Genomic DNA, 27,992 nt, shown 5'->3' with positions numbered 1-27,992 from the left:
TAATTCATGTCACATATATTTATTTCAATCAATCATCTACAATAATAACTATTCTTTTATATTTAAAAAATTTAAATATCAAACAAAATATTATACACAATAAAATATACAATAACAGGTGAAACCAAGTAACAAATAATAAAACAAAAATTGGAATGACATTAGCAAACCTTAACAATATCAAGTTCTTCATTCGGATTCAAAAACTATAATATAGTGCATGTAAAAAGTTTGTCTTCTTACCTTATTAACAAAGTTGATGAAACTCTCAAGTTATTCTTTAAAAATCACATTTTTAAAAGACTTGAACATTTCTATAATACAAAAATAAAACAAATATAGAAAACGTTGCTAGCTGTTTTCAGACTAATTTAACTCATAATAGTTACCGTACAAAAAAAAAAGGTTTCTGATGATCACAGATTACTAATGGCACATTATCCTAAAATACAGCTCTAACTTTCATTTACTGACTATTTAGTCCTTTATTAAAATAAACTACCATTATGTCATATCCTTAAGATTTTCTCTGAAATATTCTTACAAAAGTCAACAACATTTTGCCTAGCAAATATAACAAATATATACCTAAATATATATACTTCCCAACATAAAACTGTACATGGTTTAACAGATATAATATTTACAAGATAATCTAATGACTACTAATATCATCTTCGGTTAACTTTCCCACAAAAAAAATGTATATTTAAAAAAATCAAGAGTTTTTGTTTAGAAGTTTATATAAACTATTTGTAATCCTTTAACATTGATCTGTGTTTATGATTTTGATAACTATCATTATCTGTGTTTCAAAAATAAAGAATGCTTGAAATATTTACAAAGATGTAAATTAATCATGTTTATTATAATAAATCAAAAATCAATTGTCAATTATCAATCATTGAGATGGGGACGCACACCCACTGCAACAAACCTCCACACTAAGCAAATGTTCATTTGCCTGATTTGATTTTAAGTTAAATCTAATTAAACGACATTAGTTTTAACGAGTACTTAGGTTTGCTGCTACAGGGAGGGTGGTATGTTATTTGTAGTAAAATAATAATAGCTTAGTATAAAATAATACATAAAATTGCCAAGTTTTTTGAATTTTCTCCGTAACCAATATCTGTCCAAAAACACTTCATGGTACTAAATTTTTTTTTAAGCTTTACAAAATGGTTTTGAGAGAAATTGAGAAATTTAAAGTTTTGAGGGTCAAAAATAAGAAAACCAAATTTTTACCCAATAAAACCATTCCCATGATCTCTGAAAACTCGTTCGAACAAACGTCTGTTTATACAGTTGTATCTCCATCAAAATCGGAAGATTTTTGTTCATGTTATCATGCTTGGTGCTAAAGGATACATATATTTTTATTTTATATATGAATTTGAACAGATGGTGTTTTTAAGTAAATCGGTTCCGGGTCCAGGTCTTACCATGAGCACCCGCCATAACCTACGGCCATAGCTTATTCCCTATATGGGAAATTCTCTAATAACCACACATGAGATTTGGATTGAATTTTTAAGTGATATTTCACCTTTTGAAACCCAGGGCTTATTCATTGTTTTCTATAAGCCAAATTTTATCTTGTTTTTCCTCATCTTATGAACACAAAAACACAAATTCTAAAAAAACAAGTATTTGGTACAAAGTAAAACGTCTGATCGGGACAGTAATTACAAAGAATCCACAGATAATATACCCATCCCATCTCCTTACATTCAGCTATCAATTGTTTTATTTAGGTGTATACCAGATACCCAGCTGTGGCACAGACATGTGAACTTCTCATACTAAACCTGACCGAAGACAGAATTTGCACCGATGAACTTCAGTGCTACCTTTTGGCCGGGGAGACAATGCCCTACTGTTGTGCACAGCTTTCAGACATTTCTGGTGAGTTATGTTGACACAAATAGCTGTTAGTTCATCTTTTATTATGTTAATCTTAATGTCCAATGCATCTGTCTTAGGGGCTTAAAGGGTTAAAATACATATACAATATTTACTCTGTTAAAAATTAAGTTATACCTTAACTACAAATTTTTTATCGGACTAGTTTAAATTAATGAACCTAAAATATTGTTTCTAACTTAGCATTCCTGAAGGTTTTGTTGCTGTAGGATGAAATGTATTAACAGTCCTGATGTGTCAGATCATGTTTCATGAAACCCCGTTACTTCTTGACTTGAGCTTCATGGCGATGGCTGCTGCCAATCCAGCGCCTTTGCCACTGCCGTCTAGGGCCAGGAGAAGACGACACTGAAACGATGTCAAACAAATAACATTTGTCAATCTGTGACATCACTGAATAGATGTAAGACAGTGAATTATTAATAATGCGTTGATTTTGGTCCTAAAACTACATCAAGTGCTGTACCTTCTGAAGGGGGGCCAGGATGGGGATGAATGTGTTCATCCACTGTTTCATCCGAGGGTGATGTTTGTAGAGGCTTCCGTCCACCGCCACAGTAGAGTCTGGCCTGTTCATGTGCTTCAGTAGCTCTGCACAGCCTGCAAACACATTATTTAATTATTATTATTTTCCCCCCTTTTCCTTTTTGTTTCTTCTTAATTTTATAGTGTTTAAAAATATCTTGCTTCTTGATTTGCGTATTTACTCATTTATTTTAGCGAATAACAAACAATTTTGTGTTGCCATGGAAACCGGATATCACCAAAACTCAGCTGCGGTAAGGTAAACAAACAAATCTTTTTCTGCGTTATTACTTATAAAAGTACACAACTTTTGATTTTTCTACGTAGGGAATCAATTGAACTTTATAATAGTGTTGTTATTTGGTGTCTACATTAATCTTGGAATTTGTAAATCAAGTTTACTTTCAAAAAATAGTTTTAAACATTTTTATTTTTATAATCTTTATAGTTTTTGCTTTTTTAAGTTTTACACTTTGACTATCCAATTACCACTTTTCTGTAGCTAGTTTTACTGTAAACAAAATGGTGAAAGAATTGTTAATTTATTACCTAAGGTTAGCAATTAGAGTAAAAGTCTACAAATTCGGTAAAATTAATTGCTGACAGAGGTTGCTGCAGGCAGCGCATTAATTCCTTCCCCAATGGGTTAAGTCATCGGAAATCATCACTGTTATTCTTTAAAAAAAAAACACCTGTAATACTTTTTAATTGCTCGAATTCGAGCAACAGGTGAATTAGTGTTTACTAATCTTCGTACATAATTATATAGTTTAATCTGTCTGTATTTCCTTTATGACAAAAAATAAAACATAGAAATATAGTTCACTACACGGGCAAAAAGTTACTTTTTAAAAGAGTCATATCCTAAAAGTACAAATTACAAAACTCATAAAATTTAGCTACAAAAGCCATTTTTATATCTTGTCTGCAGCAATTATCGTACAATAAGTTTTTTTTTTTATTTCACATTGTATAAAAGAAAATGAGTAATTATAAAATGGTTTACATGGGGGGTATTTTTTTTAGAAGGCAGTATGTGCCATTTTATTATACCATTTATTTTACAAATGTAACAAAAATAAATCCATAGTAGCTTCGGCTTACTTCTGTAGGTACTTACATATAGAGACAAGTAGGGCAGCCCTCAGGGAGACAATCTCGCAGATGTACTTTAATACTACAATATCCTCTTGTGTGTACTTCTGTAGGTACTTACATATAGAGACGAGTAGGGCAGCCCTCAGGGAGACAATCTCGCAGATGTACTTTAATACTACAATATCCTCTTGTGTGTACTTCTGTAGGTACTTACATATAGAGACAAGTAGGGCAGCCCTCAGGGAGACAATCTCGCAGATGTACTTTAATACTACAATATCCTCTTGTGTGTACTTCTGTAGGTACTTACATATAGAGACAAGTAGGGCAGCCCTCAGGGAGACAATCTCGCAGATGTACTTTAATACTACAATATCCTCTTGTGTGTACTTCTGGCCGTAACTTTTAAGGATTTCTTCAGTTTTTAACGTCACATTGTTTATGCAGTCTCTAAAACAATACAAGAATATCTATGAATATAAAGATCTTGGTTATTTGTATCTTAAAGGGTTGTGTATACATAGCCAATAACTGACTGACTGATTCACAGCTTAAAAATTTTGCCCCACTAGTGGTGATGATAATTGTTAGCTTTGCTAGTATTTCACTTTTTCGCTTGTTGTTGTAAACATGTTTGAGATAAGTGGTATGGATAGTCTTGTGTCCACTACAGCCCAGTGAATTAGCTCCTTACTTGCTGTGTACAAGATATTAATGCGCTATTTGCTTAACTTTTAAAAGAAAATGTACTAAAGAGCCCTTTTAAACAATTATACCTTTAAATAGGGTAGTGCGTATAGAGTCTTACACTACCAAAGTATTTGAGGCAACTTCAAGTTATTTTCTCCCAATCCACTTTGGGTCCCGTAAATTAGTTTTTTAAGTTTATTTTCATAACTTTGTAAATCAATTCTTAAATCGTTCACAAATTTGTCTCAGAATACAGTTATTTAAGAAGAAGAAACTTAAAGAACAAAAAGGTGTTTACTGTTCATCTTATTTCCACAACTTATTAGTGCTGACAATGAATGCTAATAACTAGTCCCTGTATAATAGAAAGTAGACGTATTTGCACTAGTGTGCTTAACTTGCGCTAATAGCTAACATTTGCAGCTTGTAAATTATCTTAGAGTACACAGGCTTTTAGGTAGCTAGAGCACCACAGGCTATGAGGTGTATCTGGTTCTCCAAACCACGTGTTTACTAAAACCACAAAATGAAATACACTTGGTTGCTCAATTCTATCTCACAGTCCTTAGTTCTAGTAACAAAATGAACACTTTGGATCCCAACAAAGATTTTAAGTTATAGGTTGAATGATGAATACACAGACTTAATACACTACACCTAAATGAACAGTTATTTTGATTCAGAATAAATCTTATACTCACTCTTCAATGCTGGAAACATTTGCTGTGGTGAATGAGTTAGGATCTTGAAGTTTTTTGCTAAGTTCTCCATTGAAAATTAAATTAGATTTAGCAAAGTCCAATAATATAACTCTGACAATTTCACCCATGTATTTTCCGGAAATGTATTTTTCAAACCTGAAATAAAATAAGTTATAGTATCTGGTATATTAGAAAATCTTCAAAATTATTTACAACTAGGAAGGGTTTTAATGACTAAATTGGATTACAACATTCTAAAGATTGTTTTCCTCTGTGTTATCTTCGTTATTTAGACATTGTTTGAAGGTACTTAAAAAATGAAATACTGTAAAATTGCTTTTAGTCAATTGGACCTCACAGACTGAGGCCAAGCCGATGTAATGAGATATATTTGAATTTTGAATCAGGTTGATTTAAATACTGTATATGATTTAATAATGCTTTTTATCATTTATAATTATTTATGCATTTTTTTGTTTGTTTTTTTTTTTGTAGCTGGGGTTACACCCCTGCCTGCCTTCCCATAACCATAGTCACTTCACTCCAAAACCCACATAACCAAACCAACACACAAAAGTTGCAATATATGAGTGACAGCCACTGACAGGTCAGGTGCATTTGCGTTGTTGCTGAAAACGGTGCAGTGTAATTCTAGAAGCTTGTTTAGTTGAAAGTAATAAGTTTCAGGATTATTGTTATAAGAACGCAAGAACAAGAATGGGCATCCACATACAACGAAAGAGGGCTGCCAGGCTGCCACTTATGAAGGAAGGTATGTGTCATATGCTTAAATAATCAGATGATTATTGTTGTTTTTATTTGTTATTGTTTACATTTATCTTTGAATTGAATTAGTTCTAGAATAAAGTTTTACCAATTAATTTACGTGTATTTTGTATATTTTATGAAGATACATCAATGGCGACGAGTGATAAAAGTGAAACTAGAAAATTAAAACAACAAAGAGGAATCATAAAGTCTCAAATTACAAGGACTTTACATGTGCTGAAAACCAAAGGTTCATCTATATACGATGCTTTGGGCAGACAAACTCTACTGGATGAAACGTGGAAAAGATTCACTTTGTTACATGAAGAGATTATAACAACTACAGATGATGAAGATGAAATTGAAAGAGAAGAAGATTACCGTACAGATGTAGAGGAAACATACCTCGAGCCAAGAGCTTTATTACAACCATTCTTTGTCACTATTAAACAAACAGGAGTAGAGAGGAATGTCTCTAGTGAAGGAAATAATCCGCATAAGTTGAACATACCGAATGTGAGTTTCACACCTTACACGGAAAATGAAACCTTTCAGAATTTCCTAATGCGGTTTAGAAATTTCTTGGACCTAAAACAAATCACAGAGTCAAAAACCAAAACACAACTGTTTCTTAGTACTCTTACACCCGAAATGCATCAGGCATTATGTGACGTGATTGCTCCCGAGGCACCAGGTGACAGATCGTTTGAAGAGCTTTCAGATATACTGCAAAACTGTTTGGAACCTACTCCAAGTGTACTTGCTAACCAAAATAGGTTCATCAGTAAAGTTCAAGATACTGAAGAGGGAATTTCTACGTACGCTCGAGAACTAAAACGTTTGGCAATTGACTGCGATTTTAAGTGTTACAACTGTGAACGTTCAGTTTGTGATATGTTCTTGAAGATGCAATTCATTCGAGGATTAAGAGATAATGAAGTGAGAGTTAGGCTTCTTCAAGAAAAAGGAAATACACAATCATTTAAGGAAGTGGTAGAAATGGCCATTTCTATTGAACAGTCCAAACTGGAAAGTTATGCAATAAAACCTAAGTACTCTCATTATGTTACAGAACAAACTAAGGATGTTAACTATGTGAGTAAACAATCTGGGTTAACAAGTAAGAGTAGAAATGAAACCAAACCGCATATTACCTGTCAAGATTTAAGAGGTAAATGTTACAGATGCGGCAGTACTCAACATAAAGCTGATACTTGCAAATTTAAAAATGAATTTTGTATGAAGTGTAACAAGATTGGACACATTGCGAATGTTTGTCTTACACGCAACAGGGTTAGCAATGCAAGTGAGAACGCTTACAAGTTGAAATCAAATAAAATTGATGTTGAAGATGATAATGACAACGTTCATGAGGTTTACATGATGGGTACACCAAACGTGAATGACAAGTTTATAATTAATGTTTCTATTGAAGGCAAGTCATTGAATATGGAACTTGATACTGGAGCGGCTTTGAGCTCATTATCATACAGTGATTTTCTTAAACTTGAACTTAATAAACGTCTATTCAAGACGGAAGTGGAAATGAGAACATACACTGGAGAAATTATAAGGCCTGTGGGAGTCTGTTTTGTTGAATGCAAGTACAGAAATTTCAGTTTTCATGGGAAGCTCTATGTTTTAAAACAAAACGTAGACCCAATTTTTGGACGTGAGTGGCTCCGAGAAGTCAAGATGGATTGGGCTGACATAAAACTTACAGATACTAACACATCAGAGGAACTTGATAAACTCCTAACAAACTTTCAAGATATTTTCAAGGCAGAAATCGGTGAAATAAATTCAGAACAAGGACATATATAGCTTAAGGAAGGGGCAAAACCAATTTTCGTCAAACCACGACAAGTACCTTATGCTCTAAGGAAAGCTGTTGAAGATGAGCTACATCGACTAGAGAACAGTGGTATAATCTCTAAAGTTGAAAACTCACAATGGGGAACACCGATTGTTCCCGTAAAAAAGCCTAATGGAAGTGTAAGGCTCTGCGCTGACTACAAGGTAACAGCAAACAAACTAATATTAGATGAGAAGTACCCTATCCCTCGCATTGAAGACATCTTTACACACATGAACAAAGGGAAATTTTTCTGCACCTTGGACATAAGTAATGCCTATTTGCACCTTCCAAAATGGATGAAGAATCAAGAGAAATACAAACCATAAGTACTCATTTAGGTTTGTACAAAGTAAACCGCCTAATGTTCGGCATAAAAGTAGCGCCAAGTATATGGCAACGATTTATGGACAAGGTTCTCCATGGACTAGAAGGCACTGCATGTTTCTTTGACGACATACTTATTCAAGGGACCACATTTCAAGAAACTATGAGTCGACTAAAAGAAGTTTTTCAAAGAATTAGACAATACAACTTACGAATGAATCGGGACAAATGCAAATTCTTCAAGAAAAGTGTAAAGTATTTAGGTCATGTTATAGACGAGAATGGCCTTCATAAATCACCTGAAAATGTTGAAGCAATAAGTAAAGCAAAGAGACCCGAAGATGTTACTCAACTAAGAATTTTCCTAGGACTCACAAATTACTACACACGATTTGTGCCTTACATGTCAACCTATCTGGAACCATTAAACAATCTACTAAGACATGGAAAGAAGTTTACATGGAATAAAGAGTGCGAAGATGCCTTTGTGAAGATCAAAGCTGAAATAACCAGTGAACGAATATTAGCTCATTATGATCCGAGTGAAGCATTGGTACTTGCTACAGATGCGAGTCCAACTGGCTTAGGTGCTTGTTTATCTCACAGATATCAAGATGGATCAGAGAAACCAATAGCATTCGCCTCAAGGACTCTCACAAAAGCAGAAAGAAAGTACAGCCAAATCGACAAAGAAGCTGTAGGAATTTACTGGGGTTTGAAGAAATTTTTCGCCTATTGTTATGGAAGACATTTTGTTCTAATAACAGATCACAAACCCCTCGTTTCCATTTTCGATCCTGCAAAAACCTTACCTTTAATGACAGCTTCGAGAATGTTTAATTATGCTCACTTTTTATCAGGATTCGATTACACAATTGAATACCGCAATACAACAGAACACGCTAATGCAGATTTCTTATCTCGATTTCCGGTCACTGAGGTTCCAGAAAATGTAATTGATGATCACGAGCAGTACCTGATAAACCAAGTGGAAGCAATGCCAGTGACAAGAAAAAAGATTGAAGAGGAAACAAGGAAAGATGAAAATCTCAAAGTGATATTACACTATTTAAACACAGGGAAGAGTTTAAAAGAACTTGGATTAAGTGACAACGAGTTTTGCTTAATGGATGGCTGTGTGTTCAGAGGGAATAGAATCTGTGTACCTTTAACATTAAGAAAAGAAGTTCTAAACGAGTTGCATGCCGGTCATATGGGCATGACGAAGATGAAACTTCTGGCTAGAAGTTACTGCTATTGGCAAAATATTGATCAGGAGATAGAAAATTTAGTCAAACATTGTTATTCATGCCAACAGAAACTCAAAAGTCCACCTAAGGAAACGATCCATCCATGGGAACCTCCAAGTGGGCCATGGGAACGTATTCACGTAGACTTTGCAGGACCACTAAAAGGCTGGAGTTACTTCATTGTTGTCGATGCTTACAGTAAATGGGTAGAGGTGATCCCGACTAAATCGGCAACAACTGACTGGTGCTTAAAACAACTAGACAAACTATTTGCAACATTTGGTTTTCCTCATGTCCTCGTTTCAGACAAAGGGACTCAGTTTACATCAACTGTGTTTGAAAATTACCTCAAGAAGTATCAAATAACACATAAAACCATTGCTCCTTTTTGTCCGAAATCTAATGGTCAAGCAGAAAGGGTAGTTCAAACGGTGAAGAACCTCTTACATGCTTGTGGGGGAGGACACAATGAGGATAAGATAAACATGATACTGAAACAGCTGAGGAAGACACACCATTCGGCGACAGGACAATCTCCATACTTGCTTATGTTTGGAAGAAACATAAGAACCGAAATGGACTTAATGGTCGAGACTAAACCTACCCCGCAAAATAAAAGTCAAGTTATAACTAGAAGAAGTTTCTCAAAGGGACAAGGTGTATTGATGAGAAATTACTCAAACGTCTCAGGAGAAAAGTGGTCAACAGGAACAATCGAAAGGCCGCTTGGGCATGTGATGTACCTCGTTAAATCAGAAGACGGGCGGTTATTTAAGAGACACTGCGACCAACTAAGAGCAGCTTAATAGGGGGGAGGATTGTCATATGCTTAAATAATCAGATGATTATTGTTGTTTTTATTTGTTATTGTTTACATTTATCTTTGAATTGAATTAGTTCTAGAATAAAGTTTTACCAATTAATTTACGTGTATTTTGTATATTTTATGAAGATATATCAGTATGTTATTTTGCTTTTTTGAATCTAGCAATCTTTCAACAATTTTAAATAAATAAATCATTTATATTTCCTTGTAAGCTAGTTTAAACTTATGAAGAACTACTACAAAAATTCAAACCGTATACATACGTAAATGAGTTTTTAATTAATGAGTTGTTGTCAACTTGTCTGTCGTAGTCAGTCTTGATGAAGTCTATTGTTCCATTGTCTCCAAACGCTCCCCACTCTGTGTCAATTATGATCTGAAATTATATTTTGTTGATTTAAATACTTAAAAACAAACGTCCAGTTTCCTTATAATCAAATTCATTGCAGTTAAAGTCAATTAAAATAGTATACGGAATGAAAACCATAAATAAACAGTTGTGTGGTGCCAATAAAGTATCGTTGCTCTACTGGCCTTGTCATAAGGTTAGCTCATGTTCATGCCACTTATGACAGTGACACACCATCAATCTTTTCTCCGATCAAGACACCGAACCGAGCAGGGAGAGGGGAGGTGGAAGGGAGCAGGTTCGATAGTGTGTCTGGGGTCCGTATGACAATCCAGACATCGGCATATGGCAATTACCCTTTTTAATTGGTAAAATAGATAAATTGTGGATAACATTTTGTCATTATATACTATGGGTCATGTTGTAATTTTTTCCCTCAAGTTTGAAAATGTATTTTACAACTTGAAACCATTAAATCAATGATATTGTTGAGGTTAAATCTGTGGACCTTATTAAATTATAAGACTTACTCTTCAAACAAACAATACTTTATTTTATAACATTAAAACACATACAAACTTGTACAACTCATAAGCACATTTTTTTTCTCCAACATAACAAGTATAGGCAAGTTGCTATGCCAACATAACAACACATTTTATAAACATGAAACAGTCTTTAGTTACACATAGAATAATAAATAATTGAGTTAGGGTATATTTTGATATATTTTTATATTGCTTCATCAGATATCAATAATGTTAAACTTGAATCCTTATAAATAATACGTGAAGGCGTTTTCTACGAAACACTACTCCTCCGTTAACAATGGACGGATTATTACAAACGATGTGTCAAAATTAAGTATTTTTTGTGTAGAATAGATTTTTTGCCAATTCCTGTAATAAAAGCTCTCGGGCTTTGCCCCACAAGCCATCAAAGTCCCAATGTATTTCTTATGATGAAAAGTTTTTGTTTACTTAAACAGACAAATAATTAGTATTAATTACAGCTGTTCGTAGTTAACACATGATACACACAAGAGCGTTCGTTTTCAGAGTGAGTTCGTTTCCAGTTTCGATAACTGGAGTGGAGTGATTGATCACATTATCTTTGAGTTGACTCTTTTAAGTCATCACAAATTTTATTCGTTTTGAAATAACGCCTGCAATACTTAACAATGGCTCAAATTTGAGCAACAGGTGAACTAGTTATGTAATAATACTTAAATTCTTTCAAAATTAATATTATCAGTCAATTAAAATGATCGTTCTGTTATATATTATTTTATTGAATAAAAATCAATACATATAACTGAGCCCTCTTTTTAGAATATTTTATTTTAGCGACAAGTACCACTCCACTGCACTGCCTCTCGCGCTCTCACTCACACACGCTCTCTATCTCTCTCTAAACTCCCTTTTACCGCGCTCGTTAGAATTTGTCTGGTCTTGGTCTTGATCGGAGAAATTTTAGGAGTAAAATTTTGCTGATATTTACCTCCCTTCTCCCTGCTCGGTTCGGTCTTGATCGGGTAAAAGATCGATACCGGTAGTGTGCCTTTAGTAGTTGGTAAAACATTATCTATTATTAAAATTATTTAATCAATCTTAGATGAAATAATAATTTTCATTTCCCATGTTAGGCATTAGAAGAGGGCCACAATTATACAGCCAAGGGTTGACAGTCAAGGTTATGAATGCATTTACAGCATATACAGTACCTACACACAACGAAGGCCTCCTTTAAACTGTGTTTAAAGAAATCCTTTGAAAATATGTATTCCGTATAACCATTAAGTAATGTTCACACAAGTATTATACAGACATTCTAGTGAGTACCTCTCTCTCGCCATGGCGCTCAGTCTCCCAATGCTGCACTCTGTCCGCTCTCTCCAAGTAACACGCGTTGCTGCCAGTGCCGATGATGAGACCGATGGTGGTGCGGTGATCCAGCAAAGCTCCTTGCAGCAGTGTGCCTGTCAATCAACACACAATCTTTATCATTACTATTCATCTTCAGATTAAATGATAGAGGATGACCAAGTTAAGTATGGTTTAAAACAATTTTAGATTCAGTTTTCACATCACCCATCATGGCTTATCTACCTGAAACAATAATGTGATATCTTGCAGAAGAAGCAAGCTATTGAAATTACTTGTTTGGTTACTAAAACTATGTGATGAATAACTAGGAAGAAGTCATGACAAAAATATAAGTAAACCACAATTTAATAGAAATTTGAGCATTTATTATAGCTATTTACTTTACAAGTGTAGTAAGAGCGTTTTTACATCACGCAGGTGAAGGTTGTGCAACGAGCGGAAGCGAGTTGCATAATTTACCTAAGTGATGTATAAACACGCTCTTGCGTAACGTGTAACGTACAAGATTTTACCTGACCCGACAATATACAGGAGGTTACGAACAATATTAATCATTATCCATTTCACTCATCTTCTAACAGTAACGTTCATTTACAAACAAAAGCTAGGTTAGGAAAATTCTTCAAAACATAACAATAAAATTCAAGAGCACAGCTGATTTCTGGCGTTGAACGTCGTTGGCTCCATAGAGGTATATTTTTTAAGTTAATCACTCAATGTTATTTAAATGGGTTTCATTACATCACCGAGTGAGTTTTTGATACTTTACATCACTCGAGAAGTAAGGAAGTTGTATACATCACGCTTGGGATAGGGAAGTTTAACATGGCGGGTTAGGTAAATTCATTTTATTCATCAACTCAACTGCACAAACATTATCACGCCTAATTATACTATTATTACACCATTACCAATGCCATATTATGCCATTATCACTACATGTTTTGGATTTGAGTGTTTAACGCCGACAAGTCTATTATTTGCAATGAAGGTGTGTTGTTCTCATGTGTTGTGTGAAGATAAAACCTGTGTGTTCTGAATTTGTGGTTTCCAAGTAGACATTAGCTAAAGAAACATGTTTAAAGACTCCTAGTCAGTAGTGACTCACCAGTAGTGTCGTTCAGTATAGCCACCACCTCTACATGGTTGTCTCCTCTCCTCTGCATAGCTTCTCTAAGCAGTCTCACTGTGTCCTCCCCCTCCACACCAGAGGTTGTGAAGCTCTTGGTCCAAGTGACCAGTATCCCTGATGAGAGACTCCTCTGGTGCATAGGGAACGAAAATGTGAAACCTAGATATAAAAAAAAAAGTATGTTAGGCGATGTACAATTAAAGACACTGGGATAAAAATGTATAGTTACTGATTTGATGCTTAGGACTATAGAACACCCACATTTCTCAATTAATATTTTCTGTTTTAGTATGGGCTGGAATTCAATGTGAAGCTGAGCCCAATACAATTTTTAGTGACATACAATGAACACAATTCACCTTTAACGTTTCATTACTATTCATAAGATTGAGTTGTGATGGGTTAATCAGCTAGGAATTCACAGTGGTAAAGGATCAACATGATCAACCGCTATGAGACTGTTATGAGAAGGAAGCAAACTGAACCAGGTCCTTGATCTCAATCAATTACTTTTAGTATACAGTATTTATTTTGAGAAATTAAATTAGAAAAATTAGTAAATCAAACAAACAAGGTATTTTTTTTTATCTGAAAGAACCCTGAAATGCAGAATAATTTTAGTCACAAATTGACAAGGTCGATCCACAAATATTTTAGGAATAGAGTACCGTGCCGCTCTATTCCTCAAAACTAATAATTATTGACCCAACTAATAATTATTCTATTTTACACAAAATAATAATTGGCCATTGGCAGTCATGACCTACCTTCTACCGGTGCCGCATGTGTCCGATGTTGTTTTTATGTATTTGTGTTTTGGCCAATTTAATGTTTCGTGTACGTGTGTTATTTGTGAACTTTCAACCTCATGACGACCATTTCATGGATGGGATAAATCAATGAAACATTGACCCGAGGATGTGTTTATAAACGCGAAACAGCTGTAGTCAAACAACTACAATCGAGGATCACTTGACGGATACAGGTAATTTAAACCTTTTGTTGTAAAAATCAGTGATCCAGAGGCTATAACATAAAAATGAAACTGAGTTATGTTTAATTATAGTGGTTTACCAAGGTCTTACCTAAGGGCAGTGTTTGATCAGCAAGGTTGTGTTCGTGAACAAACGAGGAGATGCATTCAGCAATGAAGTCAAACAGCTTGAGTCCACAGCCTAGCCTGAGTTCATCATCAATGTGATAGTGCTTGGACTGCTCCTTGACTATACGGCCCTTGTGAAGTACCAGGTGAAGCACCCTGAAGTTGGTACCTCCCAGGTCTAGGGCTAGGAACTGACCTTCCTCTGAAAACATAATTACAATAAATACTGGGTTTGTCTGAATGGGAAAGGACCACCTTGTCACCAACATACAAAATAAAAGTAAAAATATTCTAATTTGTGTACATCATAACTTAGTTTTGTGTTTGTTGTGCAAGTGTGGATTCCTTCTCATTTTCTGGCAAGTTTTTGCTATCATAATAGTAAAAACTTAAAAAACCTAGGTTTGGAATCTGAGCTGTTGACAGGTAACATCACCATTTGAATAACTAGACGGAGAATTACCAAAGTGATGAATTACTGAAAAGTGTAGTGATTTTAACTTTTTTATAATTAACAGTGATATAGAGCTACTGATATCAGGTCAGAAAACAAATTCTTATATTAGGTCTATTGATATTTAAAACTAGTTTAGATGCAAAATAATCATTAACTAATTTTTTGGGCTGCAGTTTTCTTTATAGAATCTTAAGACTACTACCATTGACTGTTTATATGCTACTACATCCTGCAAATATTGTTGCTTTTTAACTTGCTGTAGGTGCACTCTAATGATCAGATGGATAAAAGTTGTATCTTTACCAAATGTAGAAACAAATATATAGCCTGTAACGAATTTGAACGGATGGAAAAGTATATTGGTCACAGGTCTTACCATAAGACTTTATGGTAATAGATTATTATACACTATTTGGGAAACTCGCTAAAAGGGGCAAACCTGCTCAAACAACAGTGATACCTTTGGTTGTAAACTTGATCAGTAATATCATTGCAATACCGTATCCCACTTTAAAATTTAATAGTGAAACCTGTTTAACTGTTTTTGTTTACATTTTATATTATCAGAGCTACACTAAATAAATTAACAAATCAACTAGGTAAGTGTAGGGATAGAGTTCCTATGTCATATAACTGGTATGTTCTGGTATGTTTAACACTGCCAATGTGTACAATCATAGATTAAAAGAAGTAGACACAGAAGTAGACACAGAAGTAGATTTAGAAGTAGTGTCTATACTCCTTTTATCTATGGTACAATGTGCAAGGAACACTGTATGTCTTATAATGCAACACTAAAGCACTCACCATCTGTCATGAATCCTCAGGAAAGCACAAAGAATATGTTAAATGAAAGTATTAGTCGATAATTAATAACTATTGTAATAACATCAACATTTTAATCTTTCAATACGGTACCTGAACAATCCCAACCCAACGCTGGTACCTAGGCATAGTGTTTTGAACACAGTGATTTGATAGAGTGTGAATAATATCCACAAAATAATATAGTTAAATATCGTGCAGAAGGCTTTCTGGCATGTTATTTTAACAATATACAGAATGCAATTGCATTAAACCAAAAGTAGTTGTCATAGACGTAATAAAATTATAGCCAGTCAATGGCTTTAATTTTAAATTGATTATCAAGATAGTTGTTTACGGCTAACTTATTTGTAATATTTATTTGTTTGTGCTAAAAAAAAAGTGCTAAAACTACTCATAAGGATTACACTGAACTTATGAAATCTCTTAGGGTGAAGCCTTAAGCACATTTTTGAAATAGAGTGGGTAAATCGTTTGAGGTAGGTAGGTAAATAATTGTCTAACATCAGATTATAAGTGTGGAAGTTTGTGTGTTCGTTTGTTTGTGTGTTTATTTGTTTGTTTAAAGTTCAATCACGCTTTAGCTACTGGTCAGATTGGGCTGACATTTGGTATGATGATAGCTCACATTCCCGATTAACATATAGACACATTCTTATCACAAAAATCCTTTGAGGCTCCGCCCCAGTGGCTCTGGAGTTTCCCATGTTAATCTTATGAGTATTCATATTCAAAAGGGATTAAAGAATTTTGTCAGCTGTTTCAATTACATAAGTTGTTCTATGATATCCAATAGCATTAAAAGTTAATTTGAACCAAGCCGCAACAAAAAAGCTGTGATGCACAATGAGAACTGTTAAAGTATGATTGTTTACAGTTAAGTCTATGTTTTAAATTTATAAATAACTAGCAGAGTACCCGTCCTTCGTACGGGGTTGGCATATAAGTATAAAATGTGTATTGCAGTTATGCTCAAGCTTTCTGTTTGCAATGGGGGAAGGACACAGTTTGATAACATTTGCTTCTTTAAATTTAAGGTATACTATAGTATTACACATCTACCATATAGCCATAATGTTCTACCACTAAAAATAAATTATTAAAAATTCGCAAAATATCACAAATTATTCATGAAATTAAAAACATAAACATAACTGTAATCAATCCTTCTATTACAGTTCTCATCGCGTATCACAGGTTTTTTTTGTTTCTGCTTATATAGTTCAAATTATATTAGCTGTTTTCATAAATGCAAAAATATAGTGCTGCACCCTGTTGCAAAATTTTTTAATCTTTAAAGCTTTTGCATATCATACACAGAACAAACCTTTTTATTTGAAACAGCTGACTAAATATTTTTATTCCCTTTAAATATTAATACTTGTAAGGTTAACATGGGGAACTACAGAGCCACTGGGGCGGAGCCTGAAAGGTTTTTTGAGATAAGAATATGCCTATGTTAATCGAGAATGTATCAAGAATCAAGAATCAAGAAGTTTATTCACCATTAAGTAATACATGATTACAATAGGCTTCATCAGTTATTCATTGAAAGACAGTACCAAGATAATAATAATAACAATAAAATAAAATAAAATAAATATAGATTAAAAATAGTAACAACAAAATAAATAAACAAGACAATAAAACGTTTACAACAACAACAACAAGACATTCGAATACTCATAGTAAATAAAGGACCCAACACTTAGTTTACACTTTAGGCCTACTTATATCACATTCTAAAAATTCCTTTACAGAAAAAAATTTGTGACTAATAAGCCAATCATGGATCTTATTTTTAAATGATTTTAAATCTAACAACTTAAATGATTCTGGAATTTTTGTTAAAAAAATTTATTTGTTGATATTTGTGACTCTTTGCATGTAAGCTATCATCATGCCAAATTTCAGCCTAATCCATTCAGTAGTTAATGCGTGATTGAACTTCAAACAAACAAACACACAAACTTTCACATTTATAATATTAGTAAGATGTTTAAAAAATGTGCAAATATTCGATAATTTACTTTTTTATTGTTTAGGTGTAGTGGTAGAACATTATGGCTATGGTATATGTGTTATACTATAGCTTCTGTAAATTAAAGGAACCAAATTTTCTCAAACCGTGCTTTGGGTTTGCAATGGAAGAGATATTGCAAACACAAAGCATGAGTATAACTGCAAAAAGCATTTTATACTTATACGCCAGCCCTGTACGAAGGACGGGTATTCTGCTAGTCAAATATAAATGCCTAAAAAAATCATGCTACGGCTACTTATGCCTCCAACATAGCTTATTTCCAAACTCGAAGGAATGCAAAACTTTTTCAAATACTGTACTTTTTCAAACAAAACAAAAAGTTATCATCATGTACAACATTCAAAAGCCTACAAAAAGATATGTATGCTGAAGTTTGTTTCCACATTTAGCTAAGCCCGACTGTACCTGTGCCGTCGGGTAACTCCGGGATGTAGGTGTTCTCCATGAGGAGAGAGGAAGGCTTGTCCCGGATGCCCAACTCCAGCTCCTTCAGGAACACCTCCCCAATCCTCAGCACTGTAGGCCCGTCTATGTGGATCCCTTTCAGCTTCTCATCAATCTGTGACAAAAGGCAATGTCAAAGTAGGGTCAGATACTAACCAAGGGATTTTGGTGTTAAAGTTAGAAATATTAATAAAGACTTCAATGTTTGGTTGCATTTTTTTATTGTTTTGTTCCTCTCTCATGGTAGAAGAAACTTTTGCAACTTGTGAAACAAATGAAGTAAAACTTATAGTTTTCAACAGTTTTAAGAACTTAATAAATTAAAACGTTGGGGTATAACAGAAATATTGGTACACTCTTAAAATAAAAAATGATTTGTTGATTTGTCTCAGTATAATTAATCATATTTAACATTTGAACTTAAGCACTGAGACAAAAAGATACCACAAAGTTACTCATAACAATTTAAAAGTATAGAAAGGACCGTTGACTATAACTAAAACTCCAATGCAGTTCAACCATTAAAAATGTATGGTCTTTTCCCTGAATATTTTGAAGTTCCAAGAATGTAAATATTTAAATGAAGAAAGTATGGCAGCAAGTGGAATATACAAATACCTTGCAGTAATTAAATATTCTAGTAGCGAAATATTTGTACCCTACTGTCAGTGTATACAATCTTAATGAGCTATTAAAATGTCAATGAACTGCTGGGTGGATTTTAGTGTTGCACAATCAAAACTCTCAATCTTTTACAAGCTTAAGTAGTTAAACACCCCTTCTAATTATTAAAAAAAATACAAATGTATGCAGTACAACATAAAATATACAAAATAAATCAAGCATGATGTCAACATATACTCAATATATAAAACAACTAAAGAGAATAAATGTATGATTTTACTGTATTGAAAAGATTTCATTGCCAGAGCAAACACTTTTATGCTTAGAAATTCGAGTTGTAGAAAGATAGATGATTGAATTGCAATTGCATTGCTATTTTCTGATGGTGTATTCCTGGCAATGGATTGTTTGATCCATGACCTTCACTTGACCTGGTCAGTTTGTCCACATCAGTGGGGTTGGCGCAGTCAATTCCATATCTTAGGCTGGTTACCAATCAAATAAAACACTGATCATTGATCATGTCTCAATAACCTGTCATCATGTTCTCTACTAATATCCTTAATAGTTTTATTTAAAACATATGAAAGCATAAACTGGGACTTTAAAATGTAACAAAGTAGGCCTATGTAAATTAACTAATTGTTTTTCACCACACTATGATGTTTTAGATGTTTTACATATATGTTAATTGGTGGCTGAAAGTTACGTTTTGCTCGCCATGCCAGCTGTCATCGTCATTTGGGGACCGAGCAGGTTTTTACATCCCTAGGGACGCAAAATCAGCTGCCCGCTTACTTTCTTAAAACATGAATGCATATTAAAGACACAATCAGTATCCATATAGCATTGCAATATAATTGATTTATTTTCACCGCTGCCTAGCAACTATCAATTATTGTTATTTTTGCTCATTCCTCAAGTTATTTCTTCACATACCTATCTTTAAAGTTGTAGTTCTGTTGACTGTTAGTGTGCATTATTATTGTGGTGAATAGTGGTAATAGGATATCGTGTGCTGAAAGATAGCGTTCGTACCACGGACCGAAATGGTTTTTCAGCTCTCAAACGTTTTAAGTTACCTATCTAAAGATTGCAGAAACTAACTAACGTAATCATCAAAAGCTGCAGGGTAACAGTCAACAAATTATCAAAACTGATAATAATGTATTCAATAAATTGTATATATGACTAAGTAACATTTAAAACAGTGTAATTTCCAACTGAAATTACTAATATCGGATGTTAAAACTTTTATAACAACAGCAATAGTTGGATTGTTAGATGTTGAGAGATTCGTCTACATGTCGTTTGTAGTTGTGGAGAAGCTACTGACACAACTTAGCCTAGTGATTATTCAAAGCCAAATGCTTATATCAACCAGTCTGTTAATTCTCACCAATTCATGGCCACGACAAAGAGTTCCCATTTGCTTTCATTATACAAGTGCCAATTTCGTGTTTATGAATTGACCTTAAATTGTAACATGTTTATGTAAATTGTACGGTTTTAAAGGTGGATATGGGATTTTGATTATTTGTGAGCCATTTACAAGAAAAGTGCCTCGGCATTTTCAATTGTTTTTAGAGAATTTCCTTTTCCCATAGGCCTACAGGGAATGTAAAATAAAAATGTAAAAACGTCAATCTAATCCAAGTTAACTCCACTTTAGTGAAGAACAAAGCTAAAAATACAGTTATAAAACAAGGGGCACGGTAAAAATGCTGTATCGGATAGTCATGCGTATCCAGTTTATGCGTATTTCATAACGTTAATTTTGTTTTGGTTACTGTATCACATCACATGCTTAGACATTTTTGCAATTATATGATCCGAGATGGTGTAAAAGTCATAGCTTCTAAAATATAAATGTTCAAAACAGTATCCTACAACCAAAGACACTACAAAACATCATCTGAAGTATTGTGTGAGGAAGTCGTATCATGACCGGCGTTTGCACCAATGAAATTCAACAATGTAAACATTAATTCAAAGCAAGTTGGGAGTTTAAAGTCGAGTGAAGAAGGTCAAATATTGTTGTGAAGGATAAATTCTGCTCAAGGTCTGCGCTGGCGTCAACAGCCTGATTAGCGATCGCGCGTCGCGTCGTCGCGAGCTACAACTCTCTGTCACTGCCAAGGCGAGGGCGACACTGGCTCACGTGAGGGACCACAGGCTCCTGGCTGACTGTGAAATAACCTTTAAACTCCCGTGTCATGAACAGAAGGCTCGGATACTTGTTCAGAAGTTCAAATGTAATTTGAATCTCGGCGGGCCTCAACACTTTTCAATGCAAACCAGTATGTTGTTCAAGTTACGTGATAATTCATCAACCCGATGTTCTAATGGTTTGATACATGCGTCCTTGGTGTACTGAACATGCGGTGACGTTGAACTATTTTATTGCTGCGTGATCGGCGTGGAAATGGAATAGGAATGGGTTCAAAATATACTCCAAGGACGTGTGGGGGTAAGGGTGAAATTAACCTCAATTTGATATTTCAAATTCAGTGTTATTTAAATAGGTACCAGTAATCAATACAGTATTTAAAATGTCATACTTTGAAGAAACGTTAATAAAATGCAGCACATATTTTTATATTACTTGAAACCCGCATTGCTGTAGTATTTCCTACTTAGTGAAGTAGTAGTAGATAAAAAGTAAAATTATGTACAGTATTAACGAAAAAAAAACACAAGTACCTTGTTTGGCTTCAAAAAGATTTTAAGCTATCAAATCTGGATCAAAATAAAAGTAAAAATTTAAGTTGAATTTAGAAAGGTAAACAAGCTTTAGAACCTCTAACGCCGCAGTTGGCTTTCTTCCAACACATTCCTCATCAGTATCCAGTCTAGCTAGAGTGCCTCGTGCCGACTGCAAGTCTCTCTCTCTCTCTCTCTCTCTCTCTCTATCTCTCTCTCTCTCTCACTGTACTGGACCAATCACTTAACCAGCCTTAAACCAAACCTTATTATGAACGAAAAAAGAGTTTACGAGAGAATAAAGGGTACGTTATTGGCACTGAATAGTAAGATGTTGAATAAGAGTAGGTTTACGAACCTTTAATAGGTAAAATAAAATAAAATACAATTTAATGACAAGGACCTATGCAAAGTCAAGTTCGATATTGGTAACACTTTTCTTTTATTGCTAGGTACTTTTATATCATTGACTATTGGATACTTAATAGTCAAAGGTAATATCGAAGAGAATAAATAGAAGACATGAATTTACAGAAGGAGTAGGAGCAGTTGATTCGCTGCTTGATATGAAAACAAGAGTGAAATACTCTGGTTTTCAATTTCAGTACGTTTTAGGGCTTATGTGGATATTTCGGGAGCGTTTGACTTGACCCTGCAAGGTGGCCATAAAATGACAGAGTGCTGCGAGCATTGTGATGTGTGAACATCTACCGACTGGCAAGGGACTACTTCCAGAACAGAACGGTGACGCTATAAACTGGCAATGGAGAAGTGGAGCAAGATCATCACGAAATAATGTTCACTAGGATCAGTGTTACACCCTTTTGTTGTGGAAGGTCTTGTTTGGAGGATTTCTGCGGTTGCCGTTCAAAAAAATATTCTTGCAAGAGCCTAAATGGACGACAGACAGCTGCTTAAGGCTAACTCGAGCTTTGAGCTTCTGATGCGATAAGGTAATAAGAACCTAGAACTTTGAAAATGATGGCCAAGTGGGTCAATTGGAGAAATTGGCAAGATACAACATGGGTAAAAGTGACCATCCAATGATCGAATAGAACAAAACATTTAGGAGTGGGGATAACAAGTTAGATGAAATTGAGCAGTGCTGGTCGTTACGATCAGATTACCGAAAACCCCATGAAGGCGTTCGAAAAGTTGAAGATGTTTGCAAAGTTAAACACCAATGTAAGGTGCAAAAACCTCCGGACGTGGGGGCTCCAGAGTGCATCAGTGGCTTGAGGTTGCGAAATGTGGGGAAAGATAACGAGAGGACAGAGGAGAATATCAAGTTTAAGTCCTAAGAGGAAAATACTGTTCAGGTGGTGTCGAAAGGGCTACAGCACGATGCAGTGAGTGTGATGATTGGAGTAATCCCTTTGTATTTGATGATATTGGAGAGGTTAAAGCTAAAAATTTACAAGGAAGCATGAATAGATGTAGAGAAATAAAAGCAAAGAACACGGATATTCGAAACGCTTGATAATAGGCAACGAAATGGGTACAAGTGAAGAGCCATGGAAGAGAATTTTTGAGTTTGTAAACGCGAAAAAGTACATCAAATGACACATTTTGTGAGTGGAAACTTCAAAGCCAAACTGAGAAGCTTTATCTTGGTAGAAGACGATTGATGTTTGACTGTAGAGAACTAGAGGCAATGATGATCTGGTGGCCAAGACGCCAAGGCACTTTATACTGCAGCGAACCAAGCAAGGTGCACATGGTCCAGTGGTCCAGATTCTTTCCAAAACATTTTCAGCAAGAAGCTATACCAATATAGTTAAAGTGGAGATAAAAGGGATATTAAAAATAGTAAGCGTAACATTCCAGGCTGCCAGTTCGCGGCGCCTTGTTTACATCAGAAACCGGTTGTTGTCGCAGACACAGCGCGATCATCCTGTAATATGTCAGACCGGGGACGCGACAACTTATGTAACGGGTAAATGTGGTGTCAAAGAGTTACCTCAAAATTTTGACTCTCTTTTGAAGTACAGTATCCTTAAACTCGACATGAACTGTGATTGGTCGATGTAGGTACAATCCAATAAACTACATATAACACTAATATTTGTGACAGAGTTTCACAATTGGATACTGCAGCCCTTAGTTGAACGGTCAGATCATTTCGAAGGTTGTAACATAAGTTTACGTGCGTTAATCATGGTAAATTTAAAAAGACATTATCATTAGCATAGTGAAAATTTATTTATTAATTTAGTAAATCTATTTGTATTTTTTAAATACTTTCTTCAACTAACCGTAGGGTTCGCTGAGGGCGATAAACAACAATAGTAAAATGCAAAAAAAGTGTTCATGGTGGTTCAATTCTTCAGGTTGAAACGATTTTAATTAAAATAGACCTAATACAGATTTTCCAACATTTTTTGTATGTAAAAAACTGGCAACACATATCTGTTGAAAGTCTAAGAACTCAGACCTAATCCCAGTTTCCCTGTCATACACGCAGTGAAATGACAAAGTCGAGCTGAAGTTCCAAGAAAGGAAGATTCCTAAAGTTATTAAGTGGCAAGGCCGGGGACTGGATCGATGGTGTCGGTCAGGTATGTTATCTGTTTGTGGTGATAACAACCGCCACTTGACAGATACTGTTATCACTATAGGATCCGCACGGCACGGCTCTTATCACTCCATTGATGTTAAATCCTCGGTGATTACTGTAATTATTGTAATGTAATGGATTACCAGTAATTACATTTGACAGTTCCGGACAACAAAGAACGATGACAGAAGTTGCTTTACACAAACACTCGAGAGAAGTGCACAAATATAGCGGCTTAGTTGCGTTGTATCAGTAACGACTATTATGTATAGTGTCATAAAACACCATCGACTGCTGTATACAGTAGCACAGTAACGATTTCGTGGATAAACAGTTTTACTCTACGTCCACGTTTTTAAATTATGCTGAAATAGCTATTTGTATAACTAGTGCGCGAAGTGGCACTTTTCTGCACTATGAGAAATGTTTTGTGTGAAAAGTTTCTAGAGTGCAGCAAAGGCACTTTGCGCTCACGTTACACATTATATTTTTCCTACAGTTACTATACAACATATAAATAAATAGTCTTCAAAACCTAATTCAACTAATTTATAATTTAACGTTTTAGGTTAGGTTTAATTCAAGTGTTGAACGAAAATAGAATGTTGACATGAAATATGAAACAACAGGTTAAGTCGTAGTATCAAAATTCAAAAGGCTGTGAAACGCTGCATCAGCTAATTGTAGTCGTATTATCTTTAAGTGTTGCCAACTTATTTCCAAGCGTACACGTATTACGTGCCTTATAAAAAGCACACTTTTTTGTGTTGTATGGTTGAAATACTGAAATGCGGCAAACAAAACGAGTGCCGCAAAAGTAAGTAAATGCAGCAAATAGCTACATTACGTGCTAAAATCAGTGCAAGGAAGCCTGCTTTGCCAAGTAACTGTAGGAAAATATATTTAAAAGCTTACAAAAAAATAAACACGCTTTTTCTTTTATGTCAATTTAGAAAGCAATCTGCAACAATAAATTTTCTCTTCAAGTGGAGAATCAGTTTCATGAAGTACAAAGGGTACAACATGTTGAGTTCAGCACATGCATTGTCTCAGTAACCAATGGGTGCAGTATGTACTTTATAAAAAAACCTTTATACTTTTCATCAAAGATAAAAATGTTTGCAATAAAATTGACAAAAAACTTTTGAGGTTACAAACCCCTTCAAAAGAATGTATCGGACTACTTCGTTAACTCATTCAATTAGAAGTTGTTTTTCACGTTTGATAAATTTGTTCGGAATCGAAGAATACTATTTTTACGAGTGTTATCGTATCAATGGAAAAACTTAATCGAACGGTGTTTTTGGCTCTTAGAACAAAACGGTTTAGTGGTCCGAACTTACGTCTTGCCATAGAGTTACAGTAACGGTAATAGGTGTTATAATTTAATGTCAAAAATATGAAACTATATGACAGACTGACCGCAAACTCTGTCTATTCTTGTAGGAAGACAGCTACATGTCAACACTGTATATGTATATCCGATGTCTGTGTGGTTAGATAGGTTACATGGTTAAGGGTTACGCCTGCTCTACTAAACCCACGACCTGTGTCTCCTGATGAACTCTGATTACCTACTTAAACTGTAAAAAAAAAAAAAAAAAAAAAAAAAAACTTAAATAATTTATAATGCAGGAGGGTTCCTATACAGTGATAATTAAGTAAAATCTCCAACGATGCATAATCAAGTACTGTAGTTAAAACTAGAATTTCATCAGGTAATTTGACCTTTTTGATAATATTTGCCATATTCTAAAGTCTTTTCAAGGGTTTAACAAAGATTAGTGTAAACTCTCTTCAAACACCAAAGTAACACAATGTAAACCCCTGGGTATGGCGTTACAAAGAAATGCCGATTATCAAATGGAAAATGATGTAAGATCAACAAATGTTTACCTGTGCTTTCTTTTTCTCGTCAGTTATCTTGAGAGGTGACACTTTGATCGCTTCGTTCAGGTTTTTGAGGACAGTCGCCCTGTTGACCGCCATCTTGTCCTGGCCGCCCTATCCTGCAATGAGAGAATATTTGTATTCGTATCTTGTCTAGGATATTACATAGGTAACTTCTTAATTAGCCGTGATCAGGCTACTAGCTCTTCTGGTCACGCTTAGCGGTGCCATACGTCTGGAGACGATAGGTTGAATATGAATAAGAATTACAGTTACAGTAGCCTATAGCATGCACGAATATACCATGACAAACCACAGGTTCAAATTAAATTCTACGTCAGTCAACTTTTCGTAAAATTTAGTGGTCTTCATTTCTTCATCGATCCAACAAAACACAAAGTTCCTACAAACAGAATTTTCAGATTCATAGGAATGATTTCAGTTTTTATTTGTTTAGTGCCTACAGTGAGTATTGATTTGTTGTTGAAGAGTCATTATGCGCTGTAACAAGAAATAATGAAACAGTGTTGTGGAGTGTTAGTGTTCTTTTAACACCCATCGTCTATTAAATTGGTTAAAATGACAAATCTCGTAAACTATCACTCTGAAAAATTTAATGTTGGCTTTGTTGTCTCGCCAACTGATCCGAGAAAGTTGTTTTGGTTAAAGGTTCATGTAGTGGACCAGCGGCTGAATTATCCAGTAACATTTCTTAGAATACATAAAGGAAGCTATGTTTTTAATCTAGATATGAAATTCGTCCAGTTGTTTCGGAGAAATATAGTTTTTCCTAGATCGAGTGTTATGGTTTCGATTTTGTGTAATAGTAATGATTGATTATGATGTTCATAGACTATAATAACTCAAAGGTTTATTACTACACTCCTGCTTTTGTTATACAAATACTCCTCCTGAACGGCTGAAGCTAATCGCACGAAATTTAGCACAGTCATAGTAACTAATCACGGGAAGGTATAAATCTGAAAAAGTACAAATCGGACTACAGGGCTTTTCCCTGCGTGAATATAAACTTTACATGGGCCTTTAGACACTGAACATGTGAGAGCGTTGCAACGCGCGTCCTAGAAACACAGCAAACAAATGAGTGCGTACACATGCAGCGCCAGTGAGGTTCATCGTGCAACGCGCTAGCAGCGCGCTTAGAGTTTCGAAGGTTCTAATGGGACCGTACACATGTGAGCGTTGGAACGCGCGTTTTGGAGTAGAGGGGAGTAGGTTTTGGGTATGTATGTTTACTGTGTATTCTAGATACAATACCTTATGGTAATTACGAGGTCCCATTCTGTTGAAATCCAATCCTTAACAATGCTCTCACAAGGTGCTAGACATACTTTAACTTTCGTTAAATGAAGCTATTAGCATACTTTAGTAAAATAGTAATTAAAAAGCTTACGTTCATATATCCACGATTAGGTTACAAATAATAATAAAAAATAAAAAAAACATACGAGCTAAACTTTCTTGTAAAATTGGATGTCCCAAGTATTCTTAGGGAATTTTCCCCGGCACGGCTACCCAGGAACGCTTTACTTTTTAATTTGTTTTAACAGCACCCTTTTAATTTGTTTTAACGGCACTCGGCCCTGCACTCTCCTGCCCCCTCCCTGGTCGACATTTCTACCCCCATACCCGCCGCACCGTGGAACCGGTCACTGATACCTGGCCGGCACTCGGCCCTGCACTACCATCCAATCCCCATCTTTAATTCATTATCACCTTCACCCTGGTCCTGGCGTGTCGATATTGTTTCAGTCGAATCAAATCCAACCGTAAGCTATAATGGGTTTAAAATAATAGTCTAACCCCCTTACAAGTTGTGGGGTGGTGATGGTGTGATGCAGTCCAGTGTGCTAGTGTGCGTGTGGGGCGCGTCGAGGACCGGCCCCGTTCCAGAACATCTCAATAAGGTAACCTGGCAGAGAAAGCTGCAGTAGGACTGTAATGCAAGGCCGAGTGGTGAGGTTAGACAATTAAGAAGCTAGATACTGTATA

General features: G+C 35.0%; 1 protein-coding gene across 1 annotated transcript; it reads right to left on the bottom strand.

Moving 5' to 3' along the window:
- Positions 1-3: 3 nt before the first annotated feature.
- Positions 4-26,098, bottom strand: LOC128986504 (hexokinase-1-like). The gene is made up of 10 exons (XM_054406907.1): positions 25,986-26,098; positions 18,167-18,320; positions 14,419-14,637; positions 13,310-13,492; positions 12,157-12,293; positions 10,230-10,342; positions 4,941-5,096; positions 3,860-3,999; positions 2,393-2,526; positions 4-2,274 (listed from the first exon to the last, which is right to left on the bottom strand). Exons 1-10 carry the CDS (start codon positions 26,076-26,078, stop codon positions 2,176-2,178), a joined length of 1,428 nt encoding a protein of 475 aa, XP_054262882.1. The 5' UTR covers positions 26,079-26,098; the 3' UTR covers positions 4-2,175.
- Positions 26,099-27,992: the final 1,894 nt, after the last annotated feature.

This window comes from Macrosteles quadrilineatus, unplaced genomic scaffold (assembly GCF_028750875.1).
Source record: "Macrosteles quadrilineatus isolate MER2022 unplaced genomic scaffold, UCM_ALF_1.0 Scaffold_2__2_contigs__length_208266976, whole genome shotgun sequence".
Lineage (NCBI taxonomy): Eukaryota > Metazoa > Arthropoda > Insecta > Hemiptera > Cicadellidae > Macrosteles > Macrosteles quadrilineatus.
Note: the sequence above shows the minus strand (reverse complement) of the source record. Positions and strands in the feature narration are given on the sequence as shown.